Here is a 24,310-nt window from a genome sequence, read left to right as displayed (position 1 = left end):
TCATTGATAAGCTTGGTTTCTCTTCACTAGTAGAATAAGGATTAAACCTTTCAGCTGATTTGTAAAAGAGTTAACTCCCTTAGGTGTTCTGTACCCCTTAAATAAATATTTTAAGTTTCTGTTCAGATGACAGTAAAACTTGACAATTGATTTTTATGTACCAATGATACAGATTAAATCAACAAAAAAACTATCATAAGATAAGGAAACTGTAAGAAAATTTACATTATCAGAAAATTCTTTGATATGAACCTTAACACATATTATCATCACTTGATTTTTGAATGATTAAAGTATGATTTTATAGACTGGTTTCATCCTGATGATGGAGTCCAAGGCACAGAAACATAACAACACATGAGTTTATGATAGTATTATTACATACAGTTTTATGTAAAACAATGAGTATATATAATTTCATGAATATTTTAAATCTTATGAGTTCACAACAAACAATAAAACAAAGATATGAGATTGCACATTATCAACAAGTGTTCTATAGGCTAAAACTCATAACTTAGCATTTTATATTCAAAATGACACATGGTTATAGGTTTTTTGCTGTGATTTGTTTTAATGAATTCTAGCATGAACAACTGAATTTGGTAGCTTACACAAACTTTTCATTCCTATGATGAATGATTGAATGATGATTCCTGTGACAGTTTTCATACATGTATATATTCAGTTTACATTGACCTAACTCTTTTCTAATGAGAATTGAAAGTTTATTTTAATAAAATAATTAGGTAACTTTCACATTTTTCTTTCCTTTTGTAGATAGTTTTCCTTTCTTTGATGGTTCCTCGGTCTCTTTACAAACTTTTTTGTTTGGAGGTTCTTGGTTTTCATCAGTTTCTTCATCACTTATAATTTCCATTGGTTGCTGGAATAAATCACCAGTGCAAATGATTATGAGGTCAGAATACAAATGTTCAATCAACATGTATGTTTTCATCAAAATATATCTATTAAAAGCTCTTTTTTTTTTTTTACATTTAACACTTCTTCAGAAATGCAGCATAATGAATACAGATGTAAAGTACCACAGTAGTTTGAAGAAAAAAGTATAATGAAAGATTTTGTGGGTCTCTGAAAATATCTAATATTACTGCTGGCACAGACTTCTTTTTTTAGAAATTTTCAAGTTTTACATTGGAAATAAGAAAATTAGAGTTGTTACCTCTTTTTGTGTTTCATCTGCTTCCTCTTCCTCCTCATCTTCTTCTTCTTCACTTCCAGAGGCTTCCTGCAAGGCTGCCACATTGATACGGAAATCTCTTGATGTACTGTGTTTCATGTGCTCCATCAAATTTACCTAAGAATTTTTTTTTTTAGAAAAATCATAGATGTTTTTTTTAAATGAATCTAAACACTGCAAGTTTATTAAGTCATATACAGAATAGATTGAGTGATTTATTTCTCTCTTTTATAGCTTGTAGTAACCATTCCAATTATTGAAAGTAGAATGTTACAGAATCACTTATGACAAGTTCAAATAAGCAAAACTTAAACCTTTCAATTATAAAAAAATCATTTAAGTTAAGTGAAAGTCAAATAAATGGAGAATGTGTTCATGGGATACAGATGATGCCTCCACTTGCATATAATTTTATAAAGGGGCATAACTCGAAAATGGTAACAGTGATGATACCCAAATTCTAACTTGGTCTGCGTTTTGTGGTAATAAGCATTGTGTATAAGTTTCATAACATTTGGTAGAGGCAAACTAAAGTCAGAGAACGGAAACCAATTTTGGGATGTACATACGGACAGAGGATGGTAACACTTAATGCCCCTACAGTGACAGTGGGGCATAAAAAAAATACTGACACAAAGATATGTCTCACCTGTGTGTAATTTTGATCATTAAATACAATGGCTACATGTTAACATGTAAACTATGGAAAAGTTTCAACGTCGCTGGACCATGAATGAGGGGGTTAGGGCCAAATAATCTCAATAGAAATGAGATTTTGTTAATGCTAATACAACTGCATACTAAACATCATCTACTTAGTGTCAGTGATTCCTCTTAAAATGAATTACAAACCTTAAAGTTAAGTAAGAATAGTTTCTATCCAGTGGTTACAGTTATCATACTGTTAAACTCTTACACATATGTGTCTGTCCCAAACCAGGAATCTCATCTTAATGTTTTTGTAATGTTTTTTATGTTTGGATGACAATTTGTTTAATAGTCTCTGTTCTCCACTTGTCTAGACCTTTACATTGGTCATTGAGCAAGCAACTATCAATCAATCAATCTAGACTTGCACAAATTTATAGCTAAACATATGGTTTAACACAGCCTATTGTTTAAGACTGTTAAATATCTTTTGGGATTTTGTGTCGTTTTATCTGCAATAGTATTTGATAACCTTTGACTCTGAAATGCTTGATGTCCTACAATGAATGCATCATATAAAATACTGAGTCAATAAGAATGTGTTGCATTTTTTTCCTTAAATGTAAAAGTGTTTAACTATTGTCTTAATTCTAACCTTAACTGCACTCATTCATTATCAAAATCCCTCAAACAATTAATTTACAATGTTTGGACAAACAGGCTTTTCCAAAATACTCTAAACTATCATAAACACAAAGTTTATAGTCAAGAAATTTTGCCTACACATTGAATAGTTTCTAAGATAAATATACTAACCTTTGACTTCTTAGTGAGCTGTATAAGGAACTTCTCGAATGTTTCTATAGCAAATATCAAGTTAGGAACCGTTCTAGATTGTTTCATTACTTTTGCCTGTAAATGCAATAAATCAATGATGATTCAAATATCTTTACCGGATATCTTGTACTTAAAAACGGTGTATTGTCTTTATCGGTACTTACATTGATTTTGTTTTTGATAAATTAAAAAATAACTAAATATAAATTTCTTTATATGTAAAGATATAAGTACTCATGATCCTAAATTATGTTGAAACTGTTTACTTATATTTTGACATTGCACAAGGTCATGTTTTTTCTCAGACTGTTTATGACATCCTTACACTAAATACATTGGATGTGTACTAATTGATAATTTGGTCTGGGAAAAAATGAATAATTTATTAGTTGTAACTGGCTTTAAATTAGCTTTCAGTAACTGCTAGTATTGATATATCAGTGCTTTGTGTCTATTGTTTTTATGTTAGTTGGATTATTTGTGCTTCATACCAATTTATTGAGTTAGCCATTTGCAACTGATTTTTAGTTTGTATCTTCGATATCTATCAAGGCATTTTGTTGTGCTGTAACACCATTGTCCCTGGTTAGTGTGAGGGTTGAGCGCTCAAAAATATGTTTAACCCCACCATATTCTTTATGTGCTTGTCCCAAGTCAGGAGCCTATAATTCAGTGGTTGACATTGGTTCATATCTGTCATATTTGTTTTTTTCATGAATTGTATTGTATAAATTAGGTTCAAAATTTTCTTGTTTGAATTGTTTCACATTTTTCATGTCAGGCCTTTTATTTAGCTGACTATAGGGTATGAGATTTTTCTCATTGTTGAAGGCTGTACAGTGACCTATAATTGCTTTTATCTTCGTCATTTGAACTCTAGTGGCTAGTTGTTTTATTGGCAATCATACCACATCTCCTTATTTTTATATATCACAATAATTTTTAAATTTTGATTTTATCACTATCAAAGTTTTCATGAAGAATTGAAAAAACTAAAAACAATTTAACTCACTGAAACTATTATTAAGACATTAACTATTTTTTTTAAAACATGGAAAACCTCAATTCAAACTTAAGTGTTTTACATTATGTCTGGGTAAAGCTAGGTAATATCCCCATCACACTAGGGCCACGAAGCCCTTCTAGTTTGAAAACCATATGGCTGTTATAATATTTAAGAACTTTGTACCCACCACAAATGAAAACAAGCATGTGTTAATAAATTTTCTTGTAGGGGGTCCATTCCATTTTGCTTTTATAAAGAGCTCTTAAAAAAAAAATTTCAAAACCAAACTGCTCAATTAAATCTATGATAGACTTAGTGTTCTCCCCATAAATTTCTTAAAGAATCCTGGTAAAAAGGGAAGTTTGAAACACCATCTTGTTTTAAGAAATGATAGCATCACATCCATAATATAATCTATAAGAAAATCATTTCAGATAGTATCACACTCAAGCAATAAAGCATTGATAGTCACCTGAAACAAGTTATTTAATCAGAGCAATATAAACCTCAGCACCTGACATTGTTCAAATATCTTTATATAAATTGCTAAAATGATTGGTTGCAAGACACATTGGTTAATATGTTTATAATTTTGATTGTAACTTACACTTCCAGCTTTGGCAGCAGCTGTCTTCTTTTTCTTATCCTTTTTTCCCTTATCCATGGTTTGTTGTAATTGTTCATTTTCTGTGGTCTATAAAGACAGATCATGTTAAATGTAGTTACTGATTTTCTGTGGTCTATAAAGACAGATCATGTTAAATGTAGTTACTGATTTTCTGTGGTCTATAAAGACAGATCATGTTAAATGTAGTTACTGATTTTCTGTGGTCTATAAAGACAGATCATGTTAAATGTAGTTACTGATTTTCTGTGGTCTATAAACACAGATCATGTTAAATGTAGTTACTGATTTTCTGTGGTCTATAAAGACAGATCATGTTAAATGTAGTTACTGTTAAGGCCATTTTACTGATTTTACTGGGTTTTTTTCCACATTTTTTAACATTACCCTTTCCTTGTCTGGAAAAAGCAGTGGCAATTGAGACAATAGCTTAACATAAGACTTTTACTATAGCAGGACATGTTCTTTGATTCAATTATTTTTCAAATTAGTCGACTGTATATACTATTCTGTTAGTTTATAATTTTCAATCTACAGCACTCCCCTCTTGTGATAGTCATATTAATGTTTTAACAAGAGTGCACACGCTGAAATGTCTCGCCTTCTTTACTAATCATTGATATTATGTTGATAGTCCTAAATATAAAGCTTTATTACAACAGTCACATAAAATTAACATTAACCAAGTAAACTAAACATTGACCAATGAGCCATGAAAATGAGGTCAATGTCAGATGAACCATGCTAGGCAGACATGTACAGCTAACAATTCTTCCATACAACAAATACAGTTGACCTATTGCTTATAGTTTAAGAAAAACAGACCAAAACACAAAAACTTAACACTGAGCAATGAACCTTGAAAATGAGGTCAAGGTCAAATAAAACCTGCGTGACTGACAAATAGATCATAAAATATTTCCATACACCAAATATAGTTGAAATATTGCATAAAGTATTAGAAAAAAAGACCAAAACTCAAAAACTTAACTTTGACCACTGAACCATGAAAATGAGGTCAAGGTCAGATGACACCTGCCCGCTAGACATGTACACCTTACAATCATTCCATACACCAAATGTAGAAGACCTATTGCATACAGTATAAGAAAAACAGACCAAAACACAAAAACTTAACTATAACCACTGAATCATGAAAATGAGGTCAAGGTCAGATGACACCTGCCCGCTAGACATGTACACCTTACAATCATTCCATACACCAAATATAGAAGACCTATTGCATACAGTATAAGAAAAACAGACCAAAACACAAAAACTTAACTATAACCACTGAACCATGAAAATGAGGTCAAGGTCAGATGACACCTTACAGTCCTTCCATACACCGAATATACTAGACCTATTGCTTATAGTATCTGAGATATGGACTTGACCACCAAAACTTAACCTTGTTCACTGATCCATGAAATGAGGTTGAGGTCAAGTGAAAACTGTCTGACGGGCATGAGGACCTTGCAAGGTACGCACATACCAAATATAGTTATCCTATTACTTATGATAAGAGAGAATTTAACATTACAAAAAATCTTAACTTTTTTTTCAAGTAGTCACTGAACCATGAAAATGAGGTCAAGGACATTGGACATGTGACTGATGGAAACTTCGTAACATGAGGCATCCATATACAAAGTATGAAGCATCCAGACCTTCCACCTTCTAAAATATAAAGCTTTTAAGAAGTTAGCTAACGCCGCCGCCGCCGGATCACTATCCCTATGTCAAGCTTTCTGCGACAAAAGTCGCAGGCTCGACAAAAATGAATGAAAATATAAAATTTAAAGAAAACATAAATATGACTATTTTCATTCATTTTCTTAACATATTCTTCCTCCCTTTAGATCTGGCTTGCTTTAAAATATATATTCCAGTTCAGATTTGATTTATTGTATAGTCCATTTTAAGCTGGTTTGGCTAATTAGTATGTAAGTGTTAGTCAATAACAGGGCTGACTGCATGTACAGTAAAGAACACATTATTTTAATAAAACATAATCAAAGATATTGCTTGAAAGCAGCACTTTCCTAACTGACACTAAATTAATTTTGTAAAATATGTTGTATGTGATTTTCTAAACACAACTGGTATCCAAATATATCAGTTCCAGGGGTTTTTCTGGGTATTTTGGGAAAAAGGACCCTGGCCAGTTTGGGGAATTTTTTCACGCGCTTTTCAATGAAATTGGGAAAACAGCAAATATACCAGATTTGAGTTTTAGTGTGTTAAGTTCATTAAAAGTTATCTTTTATTGTGAAAATAAAGTAAGAAACTTCCAGAATTTTACTGGCCTTTCATAATTGAGAAGAAATTACCTGTTGGAATTGTAGTTATATGTTTACACTATAAAAACATCTACATGTAATATCAACATTTATTAATGATTAGGAAAATTACTGTCACATTTATATGATTTAATTGGATTTTGACATGAAAATTTGTGAACTAAAAGTAATTTTGAGTTTGTGTATAAAATATTTCCTGATTTTTCTTTTTTTTTCCATATATCTTTTGGTTTTCAATTCTAGTGTTTATATTTCATCATCAACATGTATTTTGTCACCGGCCTGGAATTGTTATTTTTTTATTGTATTTGATCGGCAAACCCGGAATTACCCTTATCCGCCCCCGGAATCTGACCCCGTATTGTAATTGTCTTCATTTCCGGTTTATGACATCCGTTGTTTTTCAATGTTGTTTTTGTCAGTCAGGTAGGATTTTACTCGGATTTACACATTATTTGTTGGCGATTTTCGGCATAAAGCTAGCAGTTGGCTGTCGTGAATAATAAAGATGAAAATAAATTTTGAGATCGTTTGGGAATTTTGCTCCCAAAATTGGGAAAAATGTAGGGTATTTGCCATTGGGAATGGGTTAGAATACCGGACCCTGTGGAATGCTAGAAAAATCCATGAGTTCTTTAGTATCTCACTGAGAATACCATTTCTTGCTTAAATATTAACTTCTGTTTTCATACGAAAGAAGAGTTTATAAAAGGACCATTACTAAGCTAAGATATAGTTCAGGCCTAATTAATATATGTGGGTCAATCTTGTCTCCAGAAAAGTGTCCTACTTTTCAAATATTTATGAAGGCTTCCACTCATCAACTCCATTGCATGGGGTATAATTATGATCTATGGTGGAGACCATCTTAGATTTTAGGTCAGCTCAAAATTCATACATCTGACATAGAATAAAAAATGTAAATTCTAATAATATTCACTATACCCACATTTATAGACCTTAGTGAATGAACAAATGCAGTGTAAAAAATGTAAAAACTTCATAGTAATTCTTTGACTTACCTGAATGTATGTAATCATGGAATACACATAAGGTGTGAGGGTAGTACCTATAAGTTTTATCAACTTTTCAAATCTTCCTGAAATGTGTCCTGCTTTGCTGCTGTACAGACTTAAATACTAAAAATAAATGTTTTAATTTTACATTTTTTGTATTATCAAAGTTCTGTGTGGAATTATATTCAAAATAAGAGATGAAATGAATATACAAATTATATTCTGTTAATATCTTGGTTTTTAAGTTACATAAAGAAAATAAAAAAAATAAAAACAACACATAGACAAAAACTACTTCACAAGCTTACATGAAACAATATGTTAATATTCCAATTTTTTTTGGAACTTGTTACATTGTACATTTCGCAAATATCTAAATTACAATATTCCCCTCCCCATAAAGAATAAATAAAGTTAGTATAGACATACAACAGACATTGTATAATGCATAGCACCATGAATAAGATTACTTTATCCTTAAGCATTATTTTCCACATTGAAATCAATCAATTAAACTAAAAATATATTTTTTAAAAAGACTTACAAACTTGACAAGCAGTGTAATAGTCGTGAATAATCTGGTAACCACTTTAATCATAACCTCAGCACAGGAGCCAACAGGTATGGCAGACTGTACCAGTTCATGAAAGGCTGTTACTATTACACAAAGTCTTGTACATACTGATTTTTCACGTCCCTCTCTCTGGGTTAAATCAACTCCATTATCATCTTCTAAAAGTACATCAGATTGAAAATTTGAGAAATAAAAAATTAAACGTTTGGTGTTCTGTCATATTTTAGGACACTCAATGAGTGGTTAACTCAAATAATTGAATCCTTGAATTAAACCAAATATGTTTTGATGGCAAAAGTATAAATTCCATTGCTATGGTTGATAATAAATTTTGTTGAAATTTCTCATTATTTAAAACTGACAATTTCTTAAACAAAGTAACTCCTTTTCTGTTATTTGTACTAGGAACTCACCAAGGGCACTCTCTGCAAGGATATCAGCCTTTAATCTATTGACAACCCATTCTGTGTCATCTAAGTCTCTATCCATGTGATTCAGAACAAGGAGGACTACCATGGGAGCTGCTGACCTTGGAGTTAAAAGAGCAAAATGTGTTCTGTCTTCAACCTCAACTTCCTATGGCAAAGCAAAAGTCATAACATTAAGCACCATTGGTTCATGCAATATTAAGGATACCAATTACCATACTTTTGTTAAAAAGCTGACATGGAAACAATGTTTTATTATTTTCTACCAAGCTATCATTCAGATTTTTTTCATTCAGCTGAATACTTTCTTATTGTGGTTTACATTTACTAAAAAATTCCATAAAAAAAGTATTTCAAATACATGACTATAACTCCCTATTCAATATATACAGAACTAACACCAGCATTAAATAATTTCAATTAAAGCTATAAAGTAAATCATCTAGATGTAACTCTTTAACTATATACCAAGTTACATAAGACTTGGTTACAGTCAGTTCATGCCATAATATATCAGAGAACTTAGCATGATGTTGATGGTTGTCCTATAGTCCCCTTTAACCTCTAAAATGAGGTTGGTGCCATAAGTAGTTCATCTACAGTGATCACTAGACTTTCAACACTAAGGTTGTGTGTTTCAAACCCAGTTTTAGAAAGGTGCTTAGTGACTAGTATTTCCAGTTTTCTTGCAAAAGGTAGGTGCTCCCTCAGGGTACTCTGGTTTCCTACACCAATAAACTAGAGGCTTTAAAGAGCCTGTGTCGATCACCTTGGTCTATATGCATATTTAACAAAGGACACTCTCCAACATTGTAGACAAGAATAGAATTCATGTCACAAATCTCTGTTTTGTTGATCTTGTATTGCTGATCATTTAGTCTGTTTAGTTTCTCTCTTCTTTAGTTTTTGCTCAAAACACAAGAGGGTAAAAAAAAAATCCTAATTTAAGGGCAATCACTCCTATAAAGAGTGACAGTCTACTAACTTAATCAGAAAAATTTGACTTGTTAGTAGATCTTGTCTTGCTGATCATTTTTGCTTATTTAAGTAAAGTTAAGGCAAAAACGTAAAAAATTAGTAAAATCATCATCAAAGGGCAATAGCTCTAATAAGGACTCAACTGACAATTTTAACCATAAGACTTATTTGTAGAACTTGTCTTGCTGATCATTTTTGCAATTCAAAGTTTCTCTCTATCTATTATAGTTTTCAACATAATAGGCAAAAATGAAAAAAAAAATGGTAAAATTTATCATTTAAGGGCAATAACTCCTATAAGAAGTCGTCTGACAGTTTAACGTGTATGAACAATTGGTATAGCTCAACATTTCTGAACATTTCTGCCCTTGTCAGATTTCCTTTATTTATAAGTTTTCAAAATAATAGACAAAACTTGCATTTTACCCTTATGTTCTATTTTAGCCATGTCGGCCATCTTGGTTGGCAGGCGGGGTCAACAGACACATTTGGCCCAGTAGTTTCAGAGGAGAAGATTTTGTAAAAGTTAACAGATGACGACGACGGACGCCAAGTGATGAGAAAACTCACTTGGCCCTTTGGGGCAGGTGAGCTAAAAATGGCTGCCATGATATAGCCAAGTGTGCTGAAAGTCGAGTTAAACACCTACAATCAATCAATCAATAAATCAATTGATCTAAATGAGATGCAAATGTCAAAGCTCTTTTTAATGAAATAGAAAATATATAAAAAAATTGAAAACACTCTTTTTTACGAGACTATAAAAAATGAAAATATTGATAGGTTTTTCACACTCACTTGATCAATGTCTCCTAGTTGACTGTGAATATCTTGGGAAAGTTCTCTCAACAAAGGGGAACAACTCTTCATCTGTTGTGTCATATCAATCAATGTTGATAACATTAATTTACATGTTGGTAAATCATCTAAAATAAAAGACAACACACATAAATTTACATAATGTTGAACCATTTTTTTTTAGCCTGATTAAACAAATCAAAAGCAGGGCAAACCAAAGAAAACAATAGGAAGATACTCTCTCTGCTTCTAATAAATACTCATTTCACAAATTTGTTAAAATATAATAACCTTAAATCAAAGACTTATCAAGTGCTTACTACCACATCTTTCAAATTTAAATAATGTCTTTATAGTCAAAATATATATGAAATCTACAAACTGTTTTAATTCAATGTTTTTTTTAAATTTATTTCACTGTATATAAGAACTAACCTATTTCTTGTTCTTGACATAACTTGAGGATCCAGTTAGTAACTTTGTCATACTGATCACTGGTGTGTGTCATCTGTTTACATAACTGATGGATAATATTTAAAAGGGAGGCAACTTCTTTCCAGTGTTTTCCTTCTTCAGTAGATGACAAGATATTAATGGTTAATCGCTGCAATACAATTCAAGAGTTTTAACAATTTTTTGTCTAATCACCATTTATAAACTTCAAATATACACCCCTTTCCCACCTCTCACTTCCAAAATTTACCAAGGACACAATATAATACATCAATATTGTCTACATTACTTTATTTTTCAACCCTATCAAGGATTCTAGACTTCATTTCATAAACCAAAGATAATATGAAGATTATGGTTTAGTAAACTATCATAAATTGAGTACTGTGAATTCATTTATTTCTTGTCCACGACTACCAATTTTCGTGGACTAAGGATAATTCTGTATTCATTGATATTTGATTTTATTGACTTGCCAAAGTCTGCAAACAAGCCTTTAAAAAATTGATAATTTGTTGAACATGTAAATTAGTGGGTAACCTTCCCCAAAAAAATACTCCATCAACATAACTATAATTCATTATAAAACAACAATATTTATTATACTTCATGTCAAAATGCCAGATTTTGATTGGTTAATTCGAGGTAGACAATTTACTCTATCCCATGGCTAATACTCTATTAACTTTCAAGAAGAAGCTTGATCAATGGTGTGCTTTATTAAATATGGATGATTGTTATGTACGAGACGTCATATTTTGTCAACCTTGGCTTTGCCTCATTTGACAATGTTTTCTCGGGGTAAAAATCTGCTTTATCACCCTCTCAGCTATGTGTTATTCATATAGTGTCCATAAGAATTACACTATCACATCCAAGAAATCTGAATCAAAACCTTTATTTTGCATATATTTCAAACATTCTACATTATAATGAGCATGTGCACTAATTTTCAAGTTGATGTGGTCACTGACCAAAGAACACACAGAAATGAAAACATAATGCTCCCTACTATTGTAGGTAAGGCATAATAAAAATGTAAATATGGGTATGCTACAAACCTGACATTTCTTTACGATGCCATAAATTACTTCCTGTTTATCTGTTTGATTATCAGTATCCGCTGTGAGAAATAAATAAAAGAAAATAAATATGTAATGTTTATATCTTATGTGCATGATGTATGATATATGTGTTTATGTATATAGATTAACTAAACATTGTCTTAAAATATAAAATTATTTGTACAAGGCTTAGAAACAGATAGAATGTGAGACTGTGCCATGCACTTCTTTCCTGTTTTGAGCCGAGTACAAATAAAATCTATATTTCGGGACACTGCATGGTTATCTTTATACTGCAACTCATACAATAGTTCTACAGGTAATAGTATTGGTAAAAAAAATCATTTTGAATATGAAGCGGATGGTGTAAAAATTCTGTGAACCTGTATTCTTTATTGATGTCATAAATACAAAATCATAAGGTGATATACCATCAGTGGCGGTATATCAAAAATGAATATATAGGTCAATGCAATTTGACTGCACAAACTGCCTAAAAATGTAGTATAAATGTATGTATGTAGATAGTCTACAATTTATACTGTTTATGTTCTGGACAATAAGAGTATTTCTACATACAGTATATATAACACACCCTACTACTGGCTATCGTTACTGCAGAAACAACAGGATCTGTGTTCCTGATTGCTATTAAAAACAAATGTTTTCGCTATTGTGTACAGCAGATTTTCATCTGTGTTACCTATTGCATCTGTTGTACAGATAGCTGGTAATGGGGTGTGTATAAATTTCAGAATTTCCATAACATTTCTTCTATGCAGAACCCTAGAAAATAGACTCCTGATAATAGGAAAGAGTAAAATTTCACATACACTTTAAGAATTTAAACAGAGGAACAGTGCTTTTATTGCTGTTCTTCATCCCAAAGTCAAACAAATACCACATGTAAGCAGTTGCTTCATTTCAAACATCAGTGAAATGTTGTTTAATGTATACTTGAATTCCAACTTCTGTTTTCCAACTAATTTTCCAGGGTAGAAAAAAATGGTGAGTATAAATAGTCACAAATATATCTTTTCTAAATTAAATACATTAATAATGTTATTGAATAGTGAATATAAATTGTCAGAAAGTCATCTCTCAATTGCTTTATGCTAAATAAAGTATCACAAAAAATAAGTTGGTTTACAGTATCATTTTCTCAAATTTTAGTTGTCATATGAGTCAATTTTTTTTAAGAAATTGTGATATGGCAAATAACTTTAACAGTTTAGCAGTATACCTATGTCACAGAGACACTGCATCAGCTGGTTAGAAAACTGTTGTAAAATGATTGTGATTACACTGGTTAATCCCTCTAAACATAAGCCTGTCAATACTTTCCCTCTGTCTCTCCTTCCCTCCTCTCCTGTCTTCTGATTCTCTGTGTAGTATTTCAGAAATAATCTAGGAATAGCAATTGATAATCCATTTTATCTCTGTTTCATACACTTGTAGTCAAGCTTATATTAGTAACAATAATAAACAAGAGTGCACATGCTGAAAATGTCTCTCCTGATTTACTGATTCATGGGTGAAAATATAGAAGATGCTAAAATCCAGAAATCAAGAAAAAGCCAATATTTTGTATAGTAATATATATATGATATAGGAGTAAATAATGTTAAAATCTGGATATCTGGCAAATACCTGAAAACTTTCATGCTTGCTGATAATGATTGATTATGTAGAAAGTCTTAAGATCAAGGTCTTACTACAGGTATCACATATTCTTAACATAAGGCCACACCAAATTAATTTCTAGTTCTTCAGACTCTTTAAAAAAAGGGTAGAGAGAGAGCGAAATTTTTTATTTGTTTTTTTTCTTTTCGAAGTTTGATTTTTGGCAGGCGAAAGTATTTTTTACTAGCGAGCGATATTATTTTTGTAATATTAAAAAAATAAAATCTATGAAAAGCATTTTATGCAAGGGAGTGATCAGAAATTTACACCGTTTTGGTGTTTTGGTGTTTCAATATTTTTATAGATCTCATATCCTACTTCTTATATTACCCTACTTTGCTTCTAAATATGTTCTCAGACACCCTGTTTCAAGTACAAAAAATGGTTAACTAGTAGCAAAGGCTACAACTTCTCGTGTAGTCTGCTCAAATAAAGATCCAGCTGAACATGAAATAGTACAACAGCATTGAACAGGTAGACATCCATGTTTGATGTCAGTTATAATTGATGCATTATAAAAATAAGGAGAAGTGGTATGATTGCCAATGAAACAACTATCCACTAAAGTTTAAATGAAATGGATGTATACAATTATAGGCAACCGTACAGCCTTCAACAATGAGAAAACTCATACTGTATAGTCGGCTATAAAAGGCCCTGACATGAAAAATATGAAACAATTCATTTGAGAAAACTAACGGTCTGATTCATAACAAAACAATTTACGAAAAACAAATTTGAGAGACATGAACCAACAACAACCAGTAAACTACAGGCTCCTGACATGAGACAGTCACATATAGAATGGTATGTTGTTTCAAATAAATGTATGAATGTATCAAGCTTTTATGTACAACTATACATATTTGTGTATATAACAAGATGAAAATCTATAAAGGATTGTCCTTCAAAAACTAACCAATTTATACTACTACGTATTCAAATGCATCACACCAGATGCTATATACTAATTAAACAAAAGGAACATTTTAATACATTCCACTTAATAATCATGCTTTGCTGAAGAGTTTAATATGATTGATTGATTGTTGGTTGCTTAACATCCAGTGGCAAATAGTTCATGCATGTTCAGGACGAGAACAAATTAACAATAAATACAATGGGTAGGTCCTGTAACCGAGTCCGTCCGGGACGAAGGTCGGTGAAATTTGGACCGCCACAGGAAAATGAGGGTATATTAGACAGGGACAGAAATCCAGCCTTGCAACAGGAAAAGAGTTGTTGCAAAGGGTTCTTAACGTGCAAAGAGTGTGGCACTCTCCCTAAATGAGGCATCAGATTTAACGTCCCCATTCTGACCGGACGTGGCTGTGTACTTATACATCCCGCACAGTCATTCAAATGCCCCACTCTGGCGAGGGTTTTACTGCCAGTCGGAGGAAGACCTATGGTGACAATATTTCTATTCCCAAGTCAACCTTGGGGGGAAGAAGAATTTAATTACAATCAAATCTTTATCTATATGGTGATATTGCTTTGTGTTGAAGGCCAATCTGTAAACTTTACTGGTTGCAAACCTCAACAAATTTGGTCTCTGGAAGTTTGTCTCATTGACAATCATACAAATTATTATTTTTAGAAGATTTTGTAAATTGTCAAGTTGGATTGATGTGTTATATTAAATTACCACAAACATTTTCTTGTCAAATTCCATGCTTTTTAACTTTGTAATGATACTATCAAATATAAATAAAAGTTTCAAGAGAAAAAAACTTTTATTCTAAAAGATTAAAAAAAAAAGTAAAAAATATAAATATAATAGTATCATTGCGTTGCCATTTCAATGCATGTACCGTCATCTTTGGGATTCACTTTTTATTTTCATGCATGTTATATTGTCATCATTTTAATTTTGAATTCGGAGGCATTGGTGTTTTGTGCCAAATTGTTGTCTTGCACGGAGCACTTCAAACAGATCGGTAAAAGAATTATCCAAATCACATTTCACTCTGTGTTTGATAGTAAGGGAGTTGCCTTGGTTACCACTGTAACTACAAATATTCCCCTCATGTCTTACGTTTAGAATATACATCATATTATATTTGTCCATTATAAAAACGTTGTGAGTGTAAGATCTATATCGTTTTTGGTGTCAATTTCTGTGTCTGTATGGTGTTACTTTAAAACGCACAACTGATTAAAATTTTCGTTATATAAATTTAGAGACGGACGCGTGCGACTCCGTACTGGACAGGGGTTTTTAACAAAAATACTTTTTTCTCGTTGACCGTTCACCACACGCTGGGGATTCGACGAACGAGGAATTAATTTGGCGTGGCCCTATCAATGATCCATGAAAATAAGAACAAGGTCAGATGAACCCAATGCCAGAGAGACATGTACACCTTACATATTTGTAAACCACAAATACAGATCACCTTTTGCTTATATCGTCTGAGAAAGGATAATCCAAATTACTGAACTTTGACCACTGATCCATGAAAATGAGGTCAAAGTCATATGAACCTTGATTTTTACTATTAACACAATTTTTTATATCAGTGGAAAATTTTCGGTTACTAAAATTTTACTTTAAACAAAAAAGAAAAGAAAATGTTTTCGTCACTCATCATAACTTGTCAAACATCAAACTATCATAACTTGTCAAACATCAAACTAATAGTTTCTTTTGTCATCATTACAATAAGGAGCATGAAAAGGTGAAGATAATGTTAGGAGTGGGACTTGTAAAGTATATGCATAATTCAGTCTTCACGATAAACTTTTAAATCTATAGGCCCAGTCCTCGATTTTTGGAAAATTTTATATAGATTCTGTTGGCCTGTAGAGATGATTTTTACAGGCCTGAAAGCAACTATACAAGCCTGGGCTGCTGGGCTTGAGGTTAAGCGTGAAGACTGTGCATTAAAATTTTGTAAATACTGTTGTACCATACCTGCCAAGCTGACATACATATTTCATAAGTTTACTCTTTTCTTTCCCTTCAGGTCCATCACATCTTCCCTTTTCCTGTATCTGATGAACTTTCTGGTGTGCTATATTCAACACATGAGTATAAAATCCTGTATCTTCTCTCAGTCCTGACAAGTTTTCTTTGTTACTAGGAGCTGAATCCCTATAAAACAACCACTCATATCTCTCACAAAATCAAGAAATGTTTTCTTCACATAAGAAATCAGGAAAAATAACATTTTTCAAAAAAAACAACCAATATTGGAAACGTTTCTGTATTTCCCTTAGTTTTTCAACAGAAATGTAAAATGTACTGGGAATTCATTACTATGCAATTTGGTAAAGGGTTATTTATCCACCAGCCCTTGTTGAAACCAATGAGGTAATTTATCTAATAAAATACAGATTGTTTTTAAATGAAAGTGATTTTTTGAAATTTTAATGTCATAATTTGTAAAATGTAAATAAAATTGATGGCCTGAGTAATTTAACTGTAGTTTATATTTTACAAAAATCAGTATTTAAATAATAATTTATAGGGACTATGTCCTCTTTCACAGGTAGCACCTGCCTCATATTACTACTAATTATTAAAATAACTAGAGCTGTAAGTGAACTAAAATAAACTGTTGACACAGAGATATGTCTCACATTTTGTAATTTTGATAGTATAATGCAAATATTGAAATTGAAATTGCATTGTTTAAACACATAAACTACCGTCTTTAGGTGTGTAAAATACGCACCCATGCATAGAATGCAGCCCCCTTTTGGCCCTTGAAACTTGAGAAAAAAAGTTAGTTCTTATGCATAACATGCAGTGACTTTTTGGAAGAATCCCAACTTGAAACTCTGTAATGCGTCAATTACAAAAGTGATTTTTTTGAGAGACAAAATGAACTCCAGTCCTGGGTTACAGGATAATGAAAACATTGTTGCAGAATAAATAATTTAGCAACAATGTTTGATTCTTTATTGTGTCCAAGATGTGTTTGTTTGAATGCAACAGGAAGTGTTAAATCGGGAAGTTGTTTAAATGCAAATCGTAGTCGGTGAATCTTGTACGGAATACAGAAACATTATGAATTTTCTGAAATACACAATAAATAAATAAATAAATTGTATTATAAGATTTAAGCAGATAAAATATTAACCAAACAATTTTTGAAATGACAAAAGTATTTCTGATCAATTTTGTCACTTAAATTTGTAAAAGTAAAATAAAATTGAGTAAAAGTTTTCCTGGTGACAAGTTAATGACAAGTCTAAGACCCCAACCTAATGAATCCACAGTACAAATATATGCACAATGTCAAAATTTTGTTTCCATACAAGCAAACAATAAATGTCAAAGGATAAGAAAATTCACACTTGTTATTTGAGCCATTTGACCTACATAAAGAACTTACATGATCAAAGTCTCCAGAAGAGTTGAAACACAATTAATTGACATAAGGCTCTGTGGTGGTTTAACTGAAGTTGTCTTCCCCTTCTTTCCACCGGTCTGATTAGACTTTTCTTTCAAAATATCATTAAGTTTGGTATAGTTTCCAAACAGTTGTAAGATTTCTCCACAACTTGTATCACTGAAAAAAAATATGACTTTCATCTGTAGAGGTAGCATAAAATATTTTTTACAATTTATTTAAAATGCAAATGTCATAGATTGGTATCAACAATTTTACAAATATCTGTAAAATTAAACATTCTTCAGTGATATTGTTTACCGGTACATTGTGGCTTAATACAATTTGACACAGTATTGCCAATTGTTCATGTTCATGTAAAATTTTGTACAGAAGGACATCCATAATTAAAATGATATTAGTTTATATCTGAAAGAAAATACAAAGCTATCATTTCTGATAGAATTTTGGTTTTGATTAAAAATGTCCTGATCATTTTTTTATACTCAAATATTACTTAAAATCTTTTGAAATGGCCATCTTTAAGCGTTTTTTATTTGTTTTCATGTTTGGGAATACAACATAATGTCCTTAAAACCTCACAGAATACAAATGAAGCTGAGATACTGTTAGTTTCAGTAAAGTTGAAGGACTTTGAAAATGACCCTGGCTTAAAAAGGATACTTTGTAACAGAAAAAGTAGATGAATAAGTTAATAAAATAAAATACATAATCTTGAATTTGATGCATGGATTCAATTGAGACTGTAGTGAATGATTGTCTGAACCTTTATATACAGTGCATTTTAAGGTTGGCCTAGTTACTAAGCTCTAAATAGATCAGATTAACCTTACCATGATAAAATAAACTTTTATAGTTTTGAATAGGTTTTTCTTGTTGAAATAAAAAAAGACAGACTATTTCTTTTGCAAAATATCTATAGCTTCTTGGGGAAGCCAGACCCACTGTCTCGGTCATAACTGAGTTCAAACTAGGCCTATGTTATCTTATACAATGTTGAAAATGTTTCAGCAAAGCAAAGTGTTTTTTTAACAGAATACCACACTAAACAAAACTCTACATAAGAAAACAAAGAAATTAGTATTTCTGTCCATGAATCATAGAACATACCTATTTTGTCCTGTTCTGAATATATATTCAATCAACACCTCATAAGTACCCATCACAAGTATAGCAAAGAGTTTATTTTTTACTCCAACACTGTTAGTGGGTGAGAAATCAGCTGACTTGTCCTGAAAAATCAATTTTAAATTGTCCTTTAAAGTTAAATGTATATTAACTTACTTTATTTGTATTATAAACAACACCAATACTCTGTCTGGGTCTGTGTTTTACTGTGCTGTCTTCATAAAGATTGTTTAATTAGTTTCCTTTCAATATCATTTGATGCATTAAGACGTTTATTTCTGCTTTTCCCATTGTGTAGATAACCAGTCATAATTTTCATTTTAATTTAGCTCTCCATCTGTTGCTTATTAAGGGATACCATATTTAAATGAATTTACAAAAATCTAGAGATAGCTGTCAATTCCTGAAAATAATTGTAGCAGAAACATTCAAGGAAACATAAACCAAATATTTGTTTTTACTACAAAGTCTTTATTCCAAATTTTCTGTCTCTATTGACATTTTTAATTAGTTTACTATTTATACCAGTTCAAAGTCTTCCATTTCTGACGTTATCATACGTTTGACAAGTGATTCCATTATATCTTCTAACTCTGAGTGGCTACGTGTCACATCCTCTTCTTCTTCATCACCATTAGTTTGTCTACGTATATCCATTATCTTTATTAGACATAGCTGTATACAACATATCAGATGGGCCTGAAATATGAGAAAAATGACGTCTAAGATCTGTAAGCAATAAAACAAGTCTACACTAAGGACAGAGAATGTAAACAAAATATGAAAGCAAACCAGTTAGGCATGTATGTGTCTGTGTAAATCAAACACAGGTTTGATCAACAAAAAAAAAGTTCCAATATGGTTCATACCAACAGTCATTTAATACAGAGAAATTATTTATTTTAATGAAATTTCAGTATATTTCGTTATTTCTCAAACTTCAGTTGCGGGGGTACAATCAATTCAAAAGATTAAACAATGATTTTCAATATCTAATATTACAATATGTTAACAGACATGCACAAATTCAAGTCAAGGATTGAGCTCACAAACATGTTTAACATTGCCACATTTTTTATGCATCTATCCCAAGTCATTAGCCTTGAATTCAGCAGTTGTAGTTGGTTGCTGTTTGCCTTATTTTTTTGTTGTTTTTAGCATCAATCAAGCCTTTGGTTTTCTCTTTTGATTTGTTTCACATTTTGTCATGCAGGGGAATTTATAGCTTTCCATGCAATGTGTTTTGTTTATTGTTGCAGGCCGTACAGCGACCAATAGTTGCTTATATCTACATCATTTGATCTCCAATGGATATTTATCTCAGAGGCAATCTTACATCTTCTTATTTTTATATAAAACAGTTTTTACAATATGTTTATATATAAAAGGAATCAATTACCTGATTCAATATCAGGCTTCTTTGAATTGATAGAATTCAGAATATAGTCTACAGGATGCCAAGTATATATACTTACCAGAGGTTCTGCCAAGAAAACTTGATCCCCTTGAGCTGATATACACAAATCCAGTTTAAACGGTGGATTTACATCTTCAGATGGTTCATAGTATTTCTTGAACTGTAAAAGTTTAAATACATTATTCATTAATAACAATGTACATGTATAACATCTACATCATTTGGTGGATAGTTGTCTCATTTACAATCATACCACATCTTCTAATTTTTTTTTTATATGGTTCATATTTGTCAACTTTATAAAAAAAACATCTGTTGATAAAAAGGTTCTTCTTTACAGTATTGGAAGGCAGCTTTCCTGGTGTGGAACTTGCAACCTTAAAAAGGTATTATTCAATGGTATTTAAATATAAGGCTGTTCCATTAAATTGAATGTGGGAGAGTACTAACGACAGTTTTATTTTTGAATGGTTATTTTATGTTATTTATGGTTGTTTGCCTAGATAATGTGAGTAAAATATTACTCAAAATAAGTATGTTGGTTGTGGCAGGATTTTGGAAGTCCTTTCCTAACCTCTCAAATGTTGGTTAGGTTTTCAAATAAAATGCTTTGTCAAGATAGTTTTACTTCCAAATTGATGAATAAGCATGATAAGGCTGACATTCATTTTTGGTTCTTCTATAGAAAGTTTAAATTAGATGGACTATCTCCAGAAAAATTTATAATCAACCACATACAGTATTAAACTAATAATTCCATCTTAAGAATTTTATCATCTGTAATTTTGAACTCTAACAGCAGAAAACTTGACTACTACATTCAATTTATGGGACATATTGAGTGAAACTGAAACTTGAATATGAATATATTTACATATTTTTCATGTCAAGGCCTTCTATAGCCGACTATACAGTATTGTTTTTCTCATTATTGAAGGCCGTACGTTGGCCATAATTGCTTATATCCACTACATTTGAACTCTGGTGGATAGTTGTCTCATTGACAATTATACCCATCTCCTTATTTTTATATTAAGGAATACCTAAAAGTAACTTCTGGTTTCAGTAATGAATTTTATGAATCCAATTTACACAGCCAGCATGATAAGATATCCTCCATTTGAAAACTGCCACACCCCTTAATATTCTAACAGGATAGGCATTTTTAAGATTTCATTTTCATTCTTTGTAAAAATTGATACATTTAATGTATACCCACATGTCCTTTTATTCCTAAAACTTTGTTCATGTAAATGAAAATTTTAAAGACTATTAACTTTTTTCTTATAAACATATTTTACCTGAGTTTTCAGTAAATCTAAAACTGGTCCCTGAAGCTGTGTATTTCTGCAAAGGGCATCATAAAGTCCCTGTAAAAAAATAAACGTATACAATGATCAGCAAAAAGAAGATCTCAAGCCTATCGAGTTACTTTATCTGTTGATGTTGCATACAGTATTTAAATTGTAATAATGTTTTCTGTTGATCATTTTCATCTATAAAACTGTAAGTTTCATTTAAAGAAAATCTGTGTCTTCTGAATAGCTGTATAAATCTATATGCCCCAGCCAGATTGTGGTAGGTTATAAAATGAAAATAACTCTTTTAATTTTGTGCACCAGAATCACTTTTCTGAATTTAACTTCATCTAGAATGCTAAATCCCAAACATTTATAAATCATAAATGGACATTTTATACAAACCTGATATAAGATAAGTCTGACATCAACTTGTTGTGATAGAACTCTTCGTAAGTTTCCCATGATCTCTAAACACAGAGCTTCATTACTGGCTGGATTATATCTGGCATGTATATCCACCTGAACCTACAAAGAAGTAGTATACATTATCTGTATCATATACCTATCTCATATGCATTTAAAACAGGTGTGTTCACATGTTGCTGCATACAAATGAAATACATAATATCATAATGTGCCGGTCATAAGAACAACTACTGGTCATAAAGTAGGGGGCTTGCCTTTAGTGTGGGTTTGATCCTCAGCAAGGTCAAATCAAAATTGGTATCATTATAAAGATTAGTCAGCTCAGAGTCAGAATGATATTATGATGTAGGGTGACAAGTCTTTCTGTAGAACCTTGTGAACTAGCAAGTTACAAATCTGGCTGTTTGTGTGGGTTTAGTTCAAACCAGAGTTCATATGCATAGCAAAATAACGTGTCCTCGTTTTGATAAAGCAAATGAAGAATATGAAAATGCAGCATAAGGTCAAAGAACTTTATAACTCACAATTTTAAGTTTAGCAAGTACATCCACAAGCCTTAGTGTCTATATCCCATACCTTTTAATATTTTTAGAGCTTTCAGACTAACATAACAAAATTTATACTCATACTTATTAGTAAGGACATTACAAACAGACAAAGCGTTAAGATTTATTAACTGACTGCTTGAGAACTGTTGACTAGATGGAAGACCTCCCACAGACATAATGTTTATTACCTGACTGCTTGAGAACTGTTGACTCTATTGACTAGATGGAAGACCTCCTAGGACTTTAAAATGTTAGATTTATTACCTGACTTGACTAGATTGACTAGACGGAAGACCTCCTAGGACATTTATTATACACAGACATAATATTTATTACCTGACTGCTTGAGAACTGTTGACTCGATTGACTGGATGGAAGACCTCCCAGGACTTTAAAATGTTTAAGTATCAATAGGAAGCCTTGTAATCCTATTTTTCTGGCATCTAACTGTCTGAAAAGAGACAAACATTTTTTTTCTAATTTCAATTCATTTACAGACAAATTCAGCATGCTAAATATATCTATTTTATGTTAGTGTCAAGTCTCATTTTTACAGACTTTAAGAATGAATGTCTTATGAAGAGTTTTTTTTTCAGTTTTACTGCCACATAATATAGAATTTGTATCATTTACAGAATATTTATTGTGTATGAACCAGATGGCTACTTTAAATAATTCAGCCCCCTATCAACATAAAACTAATACTTCTATAAACTTTCCAGTAATGCATCAATGCAATTCTTCCTTTATAAGCTACTGGTAGGTTGTCTTTGTCACCTTATGACATGAAATTCTTAAAAATTGCTTGTCTTGTTTGTTTTATTTGACCAATCTTGGCACATTAAACAACCTGTGCAACAGCTCTTTTCATAGGTGACCTGATACAAGACTACATTTATAACCCCTTCCCATTATACATAATCAGTTTGACATTGGAAGTCAAAATCATCTGGCTCTTCTCATAATTCCATTCGTATTTCATATGTTTTGATATTTTGTTTACCTGACTATGCATGAAATAATATTTCAAGTTATTGACCAACTATCAAGCAATCAAAAATGTCACTTTAAATACTGTCAACACTGTAAATTCACAAACCTTGAAAACATGGCTTTTCTAAGGATGAGTATGAGTGAGTCTTTCAGGGTTAAACTAAGTTTAAGTAGTGGATGGATTGCCATCAGAAGTGCTTCAGCAGACACTGGAGACAAGAATGACAAATAGTCCAACATCTCCCGTACTTTTGGTGTTGATTCCAAGAGAATCTGTGGTGCTGACAATACTGCACTAGATAATAGTTCTAAAAGTAAAAAAAATAAAAACATACAAACTATTTTTAATAAGAAATTGATGTTGTTTATGTTTATTTACTCATGAACTTTAGAATTGTGAAGACGTTCAAATTTTATGTATGCACAAATAATTATAAAAAACATGGGACACAGATGATGCCCCAGCTTGCATATAAAATTATAAAGGGACATAACTCAAGAAAGGTAAAAGTGAGGCTACCA

At 31.5% G+C, this 24,310-nt stretch overlaps 1 protein-coding gene across 1 annotated transcript in view; it reads right to left on the bottom strand.

Moving 5' to 3' along the window:
* Positions 1-358: 358 nt before the first annotated feature.
* Positions 359-24,310, bottom strand: part of LOC127735607 (Fanconi anemia group I protein-like) — a 41,304-nt gene continuing 17,352 nt past the window's right edge. Inside the window, exons 13-32 of the mRNA XM_052245832.1 lie at positions 23,895-24,096; positions 23,132-23,246; positions 22,224-22,346; positions 21,822-21,890; positions 20,579-20,680; positions 19,629-19,802; positions 19,086-19,207; positions 17,958-18,134; positions 16,532-16,711; positions 13,175-13,338; positions 11,929-11,990; positions 10,850-11,018; positions 10,415-10,542; positions 8,624-8,786; positions 8,181-8,368; positions 7,643-7,759; positions 4,300-4,386; positions 2,666-2,761; positions 1,184-1,318; positions 359-886 (exon numbers count right to left, since the gene is read on the bottom strand). Of these exons, the coding sequence (XP_052101792.1) occupies positions 746-886; positions 1,184-1,318; positions 2,666-2,761; positions 4,300-4,386; positions 7,643-7,759; positions 8,181-8,368; positions 8,624-8,786; positions 10,415-10,542; positions 10,850-11,018; positions 11,929-11,990; positions 13,175-13,338; positions 16,532-16,711; positions 17,958-18,134; positions 19,086-19,207; positions 19,629-19,802; positions 20,579-20,680; positions 21,822-21,890; positions 22,224-22,346; positions 23,132-23,246; positions 23,895-24,096 (2,714 nt within the window). The 3' untranslated portion in view covers positions 359-745. The remainder of the gene's footprint in view (positions 887-1,183; positions 1,319-2,665; positions 2,762-4,299; positions 4,387-7,642; positions 7,760-8,180; positions 8,369-8,623; positions 8,787-10,414; positions 10,543-10,849; positions 11,019-11,928; positions 11,991-13,174; positions 13,339-16,531; positions 16,712-17,957; positions 18,135-19,085; positions 19,208-19,628; positions 19,803-20,578; positions 20,681-21,821; positions 21,891-22,223; positions 22,347-23,131; positions 23,247-23,894; positions 24,097-24,310) is intronic.

Source organism: Mytilus californianus, unplaced genomic scaffold (assembly GCF_021869535.1).
Source record: "Mytilus californianus isolate M0D057914Y unplaced genomic scaffold, xbMytCali1.0.p SCAF_3, whole genome shotgun sequence".
Classification (NCBI taxonomy): domain Eukaryota; kingdom Metazoa; phylum Mollusca; class Bivalvia; order Mytilida; family Mytilidae; genus Mytilus; species Mytilus californianus.
Note: the sequence above shows the minus strand (reverse complement) of the source record. Positions and strands in the feature narration are given on the sequence as shown.